The 12,245-nt window shown below is 42.0% G+C and overlaps 1 protein-coding gene across 6 annotated transcripts in view; it reads right to left on the bottom strand.

Moving 5' to 3' along the window:
- Window positions 1-12,245, bottom strand: part of trip12 (thyroid hormone receptor interactor 12) — a 167,863-nt gene that overhangs the window by 82,044 nt on the left and 73,574 nt on the right. For all 6 annotated transcript variants that reach the window (XM_060923554.1, XM_060923558.1, XM_060923555.1 and 3 more), the window contains 11 exons: window positions 10,573-10,656; window positions 10,388-10,474; window positions 9,916-10,067; window positions 8,223-8,258; window positions 7,735-7,830; window positions 7,155-7,247; window positions 6,653-6,814; window positions 5,415-5,483; window positions 5,134-5,299; window positions 4,907-5,024; window positions 4,200-4,356 (listed from right to left, as the gene is read on the bottom strand). In XM_060923554.1, coding sequence (XP_060779537.1) covers window positions 4,200-4,356; window positions 4,907-5,024; window positions 5,134-5,299; window positions 5,415-5,483; window positions 6,653-6,814; window positions 7,155-7,247; window positions 7,735-7,830; window positions 8,223-8,258; window positions 9,916-10,067; window positions 10,388-10,474; window positions 10,573-10,656 — 1,220 coding nt within the window. The remainder of the gene's footprint in view (window positions 1-4,199; window positions 4,357-4,906; window positions 5,025-5,133; window positions 5,300-5,414; window positions 5,484-6,652; window positions 6,815-7,154; window positions 7,248-7,734; window positions 7,831-8,222; window positions 8,259-9,915; window positions 10,068-10,387; window positions 10,475-10,572; window positions 10,657-12,245) is intronic.

Here is a 12,245-nt window from a genome sequence, read left to right as displayed (position 1 = left end):
ACTCAGCATCAGCTCCAGTTATTCCGCGGTGGAAAAAAAAAAAACATATATACGTCGCACCGGAGTATAAGTCGCATGGCCAGCCGAACCATGAAAAAAAGTGCGACTTATAGTCCGAAAAATACGGTACTTAGTTGCACCACCTCTGGCTTTTATAACGGCTTGCAGTCTCTTAGCCATGGACTTGAGTGACAAACAGTATTCTTCATCAATCTGGTGCCAACTCTCTTTGATTGCAGTTGCCAGATCAGCTTTGCAGGCCGGAGCCTTGTCGTGGACCATTTTTTTCAATTTCCACCACAAGTTTTCTATTGGGTTGAGATCTGGACTATTTGCAGGCCATGACATTGACTGGACGTGTCTTTCACCAAAGAATGCTTTCACAGTTTTTGCTCTATGGCACGATGCATTGTCATCTTGGAAAATTATTTCATCATCCCCAAACATCTTTTCAATTGAAGGGATAAGAAAACTGTCCAAAATGTCAGTGTAAACCTGTGCATTTATTGAAGAAGTAACCACAGCCATCTCCCCAGTGCCTTTGCCTGACATGCAGCCACACATCATCAAGGATTGTGGAAATTTGGATGTTTTCTTCAGGCAGTCCTCCTCATAAATCTCACTGGAACGGCACCAAACAAAAGTTCCAGCATCATCACCTTGTCCAATGCAGATTCGTGATTCATCACTGAAGATAACTTTCATCCAGTCATCCACAGTCCATGATTGCTTCTCCTTAGCCCATTGTAGTCTTGTTCTTTTCTGTTTAGGTGTCAGTGATGGTTTTCTTTTAGCTTTCCTATATGAAAAACCCATTTCCTTTAGGCGATTTCTCACGGTTCAGTCACATACTTGTACATTGACTCCAGCTTCCTCCCATTTATGCTTCATTTGTTTTGTTGTACTTTTTCAGTTTTCAAGACACATGGCCTTAAGTTTTTTGTCTTGACGCTTTGATGTCTTCCTTGGTCTACCAGTACGCTTAACTTTAAAAACCTTCCCATGCTGTTTGTACTTGGTCCATATCTTAGATACAGCTGACTGTGAACAGCCCACATCTTTGGCAACCATGCGTGAAGAGTTACCTTCTTTAAGAAGTTTGACAATCCTCTCTTTTGTTTCAAGAGACATCTCTCTTGTTGGAGCCATGATTCTTGCAGCCCTCCAAGGTGTGATAACTGCGCCGTTTCTAACTGCAGACTAACGAGCAGATCTAATCTGAGGCACGTGTCAATTTAGGGAAAGGACATTGACTGGGTGAGTCCTTACTTTCTACCTGAAAATTGAGTGATTCCATATTTTTTTCCTCAGAATTGTGATTCCATATTTTTTTTTCCCTGTGCTTGGTCTATAACAGTAACATTTGCTGACTATCACAATGTATTTTCTTCATTTATTTTAGTGTTTCTGAAGGCCAAGAAGGTGCACTTTGGAATGACTATTATTGTATCATGTTTGTGATCTCAATTTGTTCTACAGAATAAAACGTCTGAATGAGTGCTCATCCAAGACTGGTGATTCCATACTTTTTGCCAGGGGTTGTATAAGGTATGTACACAGGTGAAGGGGAGAATGAAACAAAATGATTATTAGATGTTATTTTTATACATATACTACCGTTCAAAAGTTTGGGGTCACTTTGAAATGTCCTTATTTTTGAAAGAAAAGCACTGTTCTTTTCAATGAAGATCACTTTAAACTAATCAGAAATCCACTCTATACATTGCTAATGTGGTAAATGACTATTCTAGCTGCAAATGTCTGGTTTTTGGTGCAATCTCTCCATAGCTGTATAGAGGCCCATTTCCAGCAACTATCACTCCAGTGTTCGAGCCCATGTTTACATTAGACCGTATCAGCGGATCATCAGATTAACGTTTTTAAAACGATTAGTGTGCACACAGCAACACCAATACACGATTTGCGTGCACACAGCAATGCCAATACACGGATACGCTCGGCTCCGCAGGCATCCTGCGCTCCAAATCACTCCGCCCTGAACAGCGAGTGCCCTCTGGAGGGTGCACAATCCGGCCTTGCGCAGCTCACAGAGCGCGTGAGTGAAGTGAACAAGCTGTGATTCGGGACTGAGCCGCTGTGTGTGTGATCCCAGCGCATATCACTTACCACTTGCAAGTGGAAGGATGGCAAGCCTAAAGACAATCATAACTACACAATGGGCAGTATTTGCATCAGTATTTGCAGTATTTTCATACTTTTATACTCTTTAATGAAAGGTGATGCAAGGCGGAAGTCTGCGCCGTTTTTCAGCAGTCACGTCACATGACCAACGCCAGCGAATCAGGAAGATGGATGTCACAGTGACGTTGTCCAATGAGACGCCAGCTAGAGCTCAGCACAGCGTATCCGCGTATCTCAATGTTTACACAGCACCGGAGCTGACACGATCTGGATTGAATATGTGGACGCTGGCGGATTCCCGTTTCCCGGCGTTTCCAGGCGGTTTAATGTAAATGGACAGTGCATCCGCGAAGAAAACGAGACAGATACGGTCTAATGTAAACGTAGCCCTAATGGTACAATGTGTTTGCTCATTGCCTCAGAAGGCTAATGGATGATTAGAAAACCCTTGTACAATCATGTTAGCACAGCTGAAAACAGTTTAGCTCTTTAGAGAAGCTATAAAACTGACCTTCCTTTGAGCAGATTGAGGCTACATCCACACAACGGCAACGAGATTTTATTAAAAAAAAAATAATATCGCGTCCACATGGGCAACGGATCAGTAAAATATCAGGTACATATGGCAACACAACGCTTGCTGAAAACGATGCAATACACATGCCACACCTCTACGTGCGCTGTAGGACGGTCCCATCGGAGACACCAGAACAATAGAAGTAGTAGACGCATGCGCATAAACCCCTTCTTCTACCCGGCGTGAAGCACTCACAGGAACACACAACAACAACAAGAAGATGGCTGCAACTACGCGAGGAAATCGTGCCTTCTGTGTGTACAAATTAGTTTTATATAACTTAATTTTCTTATTGTGTGTGAACATTTTGAAAAGCATTTTTATATAAATTTATATAACTTTTTATATTGTGTGTGAACATTTTGAAACGCAGTCTTATCCAATAAAAAAAAAAAAAGAAATTCAAGAAATGGTTCAGTTACTTGTTTATTTAAAAGAAAAGCTGTATACAAAAGTGAATGCAATGCAGTGGTTCATACAAAACAGCGAGAGTGCTGCTTGTTCTAGTCATGTGGTTGTGACGTCATCGTAAACAAATCCGTTCTACTCATCCAGACGACTTCGCAACGGCGCCGTTGCCAGATTTTTCCACTCTGGAACCTGTTCTCAAAAAATATCGTTTTGGGGCACCCAAAACGCCGGTGCCGTGTGGACGCCAGGCCGAAACGATAAACAATTTTATCAGATTCACCTGAATCTGTTGCCGTGTGGACAGCCTCCGAGTTTCTCGAGCATCACATTTGTGGGGTCGATTAAATGCTGAAAATGGCCAGAAAAATGTCTTAACTATATTTTTTATTCATTTTACAACTTATGGTGGTCAATAAAAGTGTGACTTTTCATGGAAAACACAAAATTGTCTGGGTGACCCCAAACTTTTGAATGGTAGTTTACATTCTCCAACCTTCCAGTGCCTTGGAGATGCTGCTAAACATAACGCTTCTCAGGCAGCTGGAATTTCTGCTCAAAAGTGCATCGCTGTTCCTTCCACACAACACAATTCCTAATCAAATATCAAACCTTCTAAATTGGGGAGGCTCTGATCCAGTCGGTGACCTTAAGATCACTTCCGACCAGCCTCGAATCGGGAATGCCCCTGCAATTATCAGAAAGGGCAAATCGGACCCAAAATCGGCACGATTATCCTCTAGTGTAAGGGGCCAGCCTAATGCACTTGTGCCTGGAACGAGTACAAATCCCCACAGCCATGCTCCAAAATCCAGTGGAAAACCTTCCAAAAAGAGTGGAGGTTATTAGAAATCTGGAATGAGGATTCAACAAACACGTCGGTGTGATGGTCAGGTGTCGACACACTTTTGGCTGTATAGTCTATTTTGATGAGGGGTACTTCACTTGCAACTTTATAAACAGTTAAAATAATGTATTATTCTATATACACAATTTTTAATTGTTTTAGAAACACATTCAGAAGGCAGTGACCACGTAAGCGTTTCAAACATTACAAGCAGCACACCGTTACCTCAATGATGCGACTGTCTATACGGTTGTATGGATGCCACAGGCCTCGGTCATCCCTCCACTGCCACACTGCAGCCTCTGTAGTGTGCGCACTACCCTTTTTCAACATGGCATCGACAGCAAAAATGCCTTCTCTAGGCAGGCATGGCATCAGCTCACTAAAACACAAACAAGCTGGAATATTACTGGATAAGTCTATTAGCTGAAAGTATACATGGGCATGTAGAATACACGTACACATGCAATTTGCTTCAATTTAACGTACACTGGGAAGAAAAGAAAAGAAAAAAACAACACATTCAAAAAAGCATTTAAGTGCACATAACAGATTGCGGTTGCTGTTAATGCAGAAAGATGTGACCCAAGAAAAACATGCGAGTTGACAGAATAAACAAAATCCAGTTCACTACAATAAAAAAAAAAAAAAAACACTGGAAGCAAAACAGCTGTGTGTTCCTTTTGTTTTGCATTATGTTTAACCTCGGGTATTCAAAAAAAAAAAAAAAGGGACACATCATTAAACCACCATGCAATTTTCTAAGTACATTGCACATAACCAAGTCCACTTTTGTTTTATATTATTCCACTCAAGGTTAAAGTAATTACTAAACAATATGAAAGTTCATTTTTTCACCAAGAAGCGCTAAAGACTGTTTCTAAATAGTTTCAAATAAACACGAAGTCAATTATCTAGTAAGTAGAAAGTACCAGATAAGGGAAGTGAGCTCATAGAGTTCCTGGGGACTTCTGGGAACGAGGTCGATTTGCTCCTGACAGCTTCCATTTGATGCTCCACAAAGCAGGAAACGCAGCGTCTCTGCAATGTCTTCACAGACACATGCACCTCATTAGCCCCATCACCATCAGTGTATTTCATTTATTAAGGCCTATTTAGTATATGCGTATGCACGCACGAGAGAGAGAGAAATCCCTACTTTGCTTCATCAGCTGCACAGCGAGGTTGGGGCAGTTGGAACACATGAGTGAGAACATGCGCACCACCATGATGAACATGCCTGAACTCAGCACCGGTGGCGTTACCACCAGAAGCTGCTGGATGTTTGTTAGCAGATCGCGTGATGCCACCTGCTGCAACAAATTCTACAGGGGGCCAAGGTCAAACATTAACACAGTGAGAGAGTTACATAACGGTTCAATGACATTAGGTAACGTACAGTGATTTCGCACATGACCCTCTAACAAACACTCGTCTCACCTCTTCATGCTGAAAGTTGTCTACCAGCCGGGCAAAGCAAAGACACGTGCTCTCAACTGACTTTTTGTCCTAATTGGGGGGGGGGGGGGGGGGGGGGGGGGGGCAGAAATGGAAGCAAGTGTATAAGATAACAGAAGCAACATTAACAATCATCAAACCTTACCATCAGGAGCATTTTTTTAAACATAAAATCTAGAATTGTATAAAAAAAGTGATCTGTGTGACTCTACAGACACGCACAGTGATCACAGAGTATACACTACCGTTCAAAAGTTTGGGGTCACTTTGAATTTTCCTTATTTTTGAAAGAAAAGTACTGTTCTTTTCAATGAAAATCACTTTAAACTAATCAGAAATACACTCTATACATTGCTAATGTGGTAAATGACTATTCTAGCTGCAAATGTCTGGTTTTTGGTGCAATATCTCCATAGGTGTATAGAGGCCCATTTCCAGCAACTCTCACTCCAGTGTTCTAATGGTACAATGTGTTTGCTCATTGCCTCAGAAGGCTAATGGATGATTAGAAAACCCTTGTACAATCATGTTAGCACAGCTGAAAACAGTTTAGCTCTTTAGAGAAGCTATAAAACTGACCTTCCTTTGAGCAGATTGAGTTTCTGGAGCATCACATTTGTGGGGTCGATTAAATGCTCAAAATGGCCAGAAAAATGTCTTGACTATATTTTCTATTCATTTTACAACTTATGGTGGGAAATAAAAGTGTGACTTTTCATGGAAAACACAAAATTGTCTGGGTGACCCCAAACTTTTGAATGGTAGTGTACAATATAGTGTAGTACGCATGTGCCAATCATCACTACGCTATGCACAGAGATATTTAAAACAGAAGCACATCTACCGCGGTCCTTTCAGGAAGTCTGCCTACACAGGGAGTACGGTATGTTTGAGTTCCCTATACAATGTGTGCGTTCACCCTTCAGTGTCAGTCCTAGAACACTGTATATGTGACATGTAAGAGGAAAATGGCTAGCAAGTTAGCCACATAAGCTGCTTTCAACATGCGACTGCCTTTATCTTCAGAGCACCCTAATGCCACCTACACCTGCTGCCTACCTAGGGTGCCTCAAGAATAACCATCTTTAAAACTGCCGCCTTACTTTTGATGCACTATAAGGCTATGCCAGAATTCTGTACCTCACAAGAATGCTAATGCATCATGACGTGTCAAACACCCCCTCTCAAATGCCCAGTTTAAAAAGGGTGCGTGCACGTACCTGGTGTGTGAGTCTCTGAGTGAGTAGAGGCAGTGAGTCGGCTACAAAGTGAAACTCATCAGGTGTGATGCTCTGGCAGCAGTTAGCAGCAATGGCTAATGCATTCCTCTGAGCGTTAATACTGAAAAACTCCAGATACAGCAAACAGTCGGCCAACCCACCCTGCAGAGAGACACAGTCGGACCAGGACAGACAGACACACAGGGTTAAATAGACCGATCATAGGCTGTAGTGTGTTTGTTCTGGGTTAGAGTAAAATAGAAGGGGGGGGGGGGGGGGGGGGGGACCCACACCACAACCCAACCCTTAACCACTTTGTGCTTGGATCCCTGGTGTGCATGTTTACATATTCACAGTTATGAGTAAGCAAAATGTATAAAAAGCTTTTTATGAGTTCTGACCGCTCATGTATGACACATTAATCCAAGAAAGGGGGCTGATTAACCAACAGCAAACCACAACAGCTACTTCGTGGCTGACGGAGTGTGTGCTGTGTACTCACGGCTTGCAGGATGGCCTTGCTGTGTCTCCGCGAGAGCATCTCCAGCGCAGTGAGAGCCTGCTCGGCCACATCGATAAACTGGATCACCTGAAGCTACGCACGCGCGCGCACACACAAGATTGATGCGTCTCCACCAAAAAACAAAGCTATCAAAACACACTGCCATCTTGTATTGTTTTTACACACATCACCTTCAAGGTCATAAGTCACATTGGCAAGCTGGCTGTTCAGAAAACATCTGAAAACTGATCAAAAAGCTTGGCACATAACTGTGGTGCTTTTCATCCACAAGTCTTAGCAACATGCCAAACTACATTCAAGAAAATTCGTATTAAATACGTACTATGCAACCATCAGTCACCAGGGTTGGAGAATCTTTTCACACACAGTTTTTCCCCTTTCTATCGCTTTAACTGCTCACTGTGGCTCCTAAACACTTTGGTAATTAAATGCCCAGTTGTCATTCGTTGTGGCCATGTACAACTTTGACACTATTCACAACCGTGTGAGTGTGGTTTGGAATGAACACCATGAGACTAGACACTCACTCGCTCTAATTTTTGATTCTGTAGGCACTCACCTTTTCTAGGAAGACAGGAATGGCGTCTACAACTACAGCAGAAGAGCGTGGCAGAGCCTCCATCATGTACGTTAGAGCACGAGATGCATGATTCATCTGAAACGCACACACACTAAGATCATTTCCCCGTCCTTGACAAGATCCATTAAGCCAAGTGTGAACTCTTGGTACCCAGTCACTCTTCACCCTTGAAGTATCCATGAATCATCAGTGCACACCGACTTACTGCATTTCCGACTGAAACGTTGACGAGCTAGTGTTACAGCAAGGGGCAGTCACTGAATTAAACATAACTAATTTGGTACTGCACTACAAGGACTATAAAATCTATGTATTAAATAAAAAAAAAAAAAGAATATATTAAATAAGCAGGTGTTCTATGGAAAGGCTGGAACGAAACATTTACTACATAGCATAAACAAACAGCTCAACAAAGGACATGAAATATGATGTACATAAAAGTTGAATAAAGCACTGCTCATACTCACAATATCGAAGTTATGCTCCATTTGTAACAATGTGATCTGTGGGGAGAGAGAACAGCGCAAAACAGGCATTTACAGAGCACATAGCGAGTGAAGTACATTTGGCTTTCCTTAAAAGATTAAACTAAAACACTTGCAATAACCTACTACTAATATAACTCCACTTCACATTATTCTTTGATTAACTAGTAAAAACTAAATCCTGTAGAAGAACACTGGCTTGCTGGTACAGGAATATAATCAGGGTGGTAACAGCATCATACCAGCCCTTCGTGCTTAATTCCTTCCAGGCTTGTAGTACTCGAGTCCAGGACTCGGACTCCAGTCCGACTCCTGTCCCAATTTTAAGGGCTTGTGACTTAACTGCAATCAGGCTCGCAAATTGGAGACGAAAACTCGGATTTTTTCTTATTTTTTTGTAACATGCCATAATAATTTGGCATAAGATCTTTATCTCATCTCATTATCTCTAGCCGCTTTATCCTGTTCTACAGGGTCGCAGGCAAGCTGGAGCCTATCCCAGCTGACTACGGGTGAAAGGCGGGGTACACCCTGGACAAGTCGCCAGGTCATCACAGGGCTGACACATAGACACAGACAACCATTCACACTCACATTCACACCTACGGTCAATTTAGAGTCACCAGTTAACCTAACCTGCATGTCTTTGGACTGTGAGGGAAACTGGAGCACCCGGAGGAAACCCACGCGGACACGGGGAGAACATGCAAACTCCGCACAGAAAGGCCCTCGCCGGCCACGGGGCTCGAACCCGGACCTTCTTGCTATGAGGCGACAGCGCTAACCACGACACTACCGTGCCGCCCCAAGATATTTATATCTACATTAATTTTTATACTAATTTCATGCAAGAGAATGCACATTCACCTGTTCATATGTCATGTTCAGGAACAAACTAACGTTAATGGCGCTAAAATGCCTGTAGAGGATGCCCCAGGATTGGCTGCTTTGCTTATACAGACTTCTCGTGCAGGTGTGCGCGCGCATTGCTGTGTGTTCTTCTACATATGGAACTGTCGAGGAGATGACAGGGACAACCCTGAACTTCAATTGTCATTTGGCAAGACTACACCCAGAGAAGAAAGTGACACACTATGTTCATAGCGGGACTTGCTTGTTGACTGATGAACTAGCTAGTGTTAACCCTCTCATGTTATTTGCCTTGATAACGGGGTTTGCTGAGTAATAATCAAGCTTTTTACTCTGTAGCCTATTAACTAAAACGGGGCAGTCAAGCAGTAACGTTAGTCCAACACAGTAGCATAGACGCTTTCACAAAGGCAGCAACAGCCACCGTGAAACAATGCAGTTGGAGTCCTGTTCTCGGACACAACTCAGAATTTCCTTTCATAACTTAGACCTGACTTGGACTTGAGGTTTAGTGACTCGACTACAACGTTTATTCATTCCTTACTCTACGTTTTACACACTAAAGTGCATTATAGTGTTATGGACTGCTTATCTGTAATCGGTCATCTTAAATTTTGAAGTCATTATGCGTCTATAAGAACTACTTGAAGTAGTGGCACCACCTACAAAGCTAACTAGTAAGACATCCTGTCAGGACTGCAAAGCACTGCATGGATTTCTGCTTCCGATTTCAGGTTGATCTCATTGTTCACTCCAAACTAACAAAGCAGCTGCGTGAAATGGTCCACTGATGAGACGAACTGACCAAAGCAGGTACAACGCTCTTCACAGGAAATCCTCCCAGCGTCTCCTCGTTCCCCATCACTAACAGCTGGCACATTTCTATCGCTGCCTGCAGCTGCTGAGACTCGTCCCCCGTCGCCTGCAGACCCTGCAGCAACTGCTGAGCCTTCGAACCTGCAACACGCTCAAACTGCTTATTATGACAAATGGCATGGTATATTAATTACAACACACAGGGTTTGAGAACATGATGCTTTCCTGCTAGCATACAGGTTCTTTTGGCACAGAAAGCCCAGAAAAGGAAGAAGACATATGCAACACAGAAAGACAAACATACTTTGCAACTAGATATCTGAAATTTCTTCCACTTATTCTGAAGTTTTCAGTTTGAATACATGAGCTTTATTAAAAGCCTATATATGTATCTATATTTACTCTTTCAAGGGATCCCTAACATGTATGAATGACACCCAGACAGATAGATAGATGCTCACTTGCTCCAGTGCCGATGGTACGATGGAACAGTTGGGACATACGAGGTCCAAAAAGGTGAGGGGGCAGACCACGTGCCTCCAGGAGAGCTGTACACACAAAAAAAAAACAACAACCCACAATTCACCACACAGTCCAAACCCAAACCCACACCCACAAAGGAAAACTGGTTAAAAGTAAGTGTTACCTTGTAATCGGCCCATTTCTGAGTCATCTGATTCGCTCTCTCCGGATGTGGTCATCCCGACAGCACCAGCTACCGAACTGGAGGCTGGGGAGGGGGAAAATAAAGACAGATTCTCTAGATCAGGGGTTTTCAAAGTGTGAGAGAGTCAGCCCCCCCTCAGAGAGCAAATAAACAGCGCCCCCCCCCCACAATTTTTGTTGTTGCTATACTTAATGTTCCATTCGTATTTTAAAAAAAATGGTTGTTGTACACATTTTTTTCTTTTACACATTTTAAACATCTGTGCTTTTTAAAACTTTTTTTTTTTTTTACACATTTTAAACATCTGTGCTTTTCTTGTTTTACACATTTTAAACATCTCATAGCATCGTTAGCTAGCACCTCTTGGCAGACAACACACTGTGGCAGTGGAGCATCTTCAGATCCAGTCCATGAAAATCCAAACTTTAAATAATCGTGGTCATACTTCCTTCTTTTTTCAGTCCCCCCAGGATTCCGCAGGCCTTTTTTGTGATTGTTGCAGGCTAAAATGTCTGATGTTGTGGGGGTTTTCCAAAAAATTGCGATGAAAGTTGCGGTGTTTTTTAGGTTTTTGTTACGATTACATTGCGGGAGGAACTGAAAGTTGCAAGAAATTGTTGCAATTTTCTCTTTTTGTGATTAAAATTGAGTGATATGTTAAATATTAAGTTATTACCGAAAAACTACTGATTAAAAAAAAACAGCCACTGAGAAATGGTCCTATAAACAACTTTACCAATATAAAAGATTACCAGGACTACAAAAATGCAGAAAAATAGGCTTTACTTATCCAAATGCACCTGTTGGTTCAAAAGTTAAAGTGCATAGAACCTCACAGCACAACATGAAGTTACCTTAAAATATAATATAAATGCCTCAGCTTTCATGTAAGGAAAAAAAAAAAAAAACAAAAAAAAAACACTAATACTAGTACCAGGCATGCAAACTGGTCAGGGGTGAAAAAGGTGAGAAGGATGCACGGGGACACGGCACGCGCGCAAAAGTACATTTCGTAGTCTACGTTACAAAAAAAATTGCAACCAGTGACATCTTGAATTTAATACAGTACAAAATAACTTTCCATAAACATGTCTTAATAAGTTACTGTTGAGTGGCCGGTAAATTGTACCATTTATTTGTCAGTGGCCGGTAAAGTTTGATATTTTGAGAAGTTAATTTTCACCCCTGTGTACAACACAGTGGGCTATTTACAAAAAGGTATATATTACTGCCTGTGCTATCTAACAGACCTACCCCAGAGGACACACCTGGCCAATCCCTGTCTGTCAATTTTCTTAGACATCACCTATGTGAAATCAGGGGCGGATCTAGAAAAATATTTATGGGGTGGCAAGAGGGGGGCAGGAATTTTTGAGGGGTGGCAACGTATTACAGACATGTATATATACTGAATTTAATCACAGTTTGACGACAAATAGTATGTACACACTACAAAAGGGCACAGACTGCCATTTACAAACTCATACAGATAAACTTAATCTCATGCCTTTATTGTTCACGAAGAACACACATTCTCAGATGAGGTCTATACCATTTCTGGACAGTTTTATACTGTATATGCAAAAGAACAGACACTAAAAAACAACAATAACAACACTGCTTCAAGTTCAGCATGATTTAAACCATTTACA

This window comes from Neoarius graeffei, chromosome 6 (genome assembly GCF_027579695.1).
Source record: "Neoarius graeffei isolate fNeoGra1 chromosome 6, fNeoGra1.pri, whole genome shotgun sequence".
Lineage (NCBI taxonomy): Eukaryota > Metazoa > Chordata > Actinopteri > Siluriformes > Ariidae > Neoarius > Neoarius graeffei.
The sequence above is the reverse complement of the archived record's forward strand: the minus strand, read 5'-3'. Positions and strand labels throughout refer to the sequence as shown.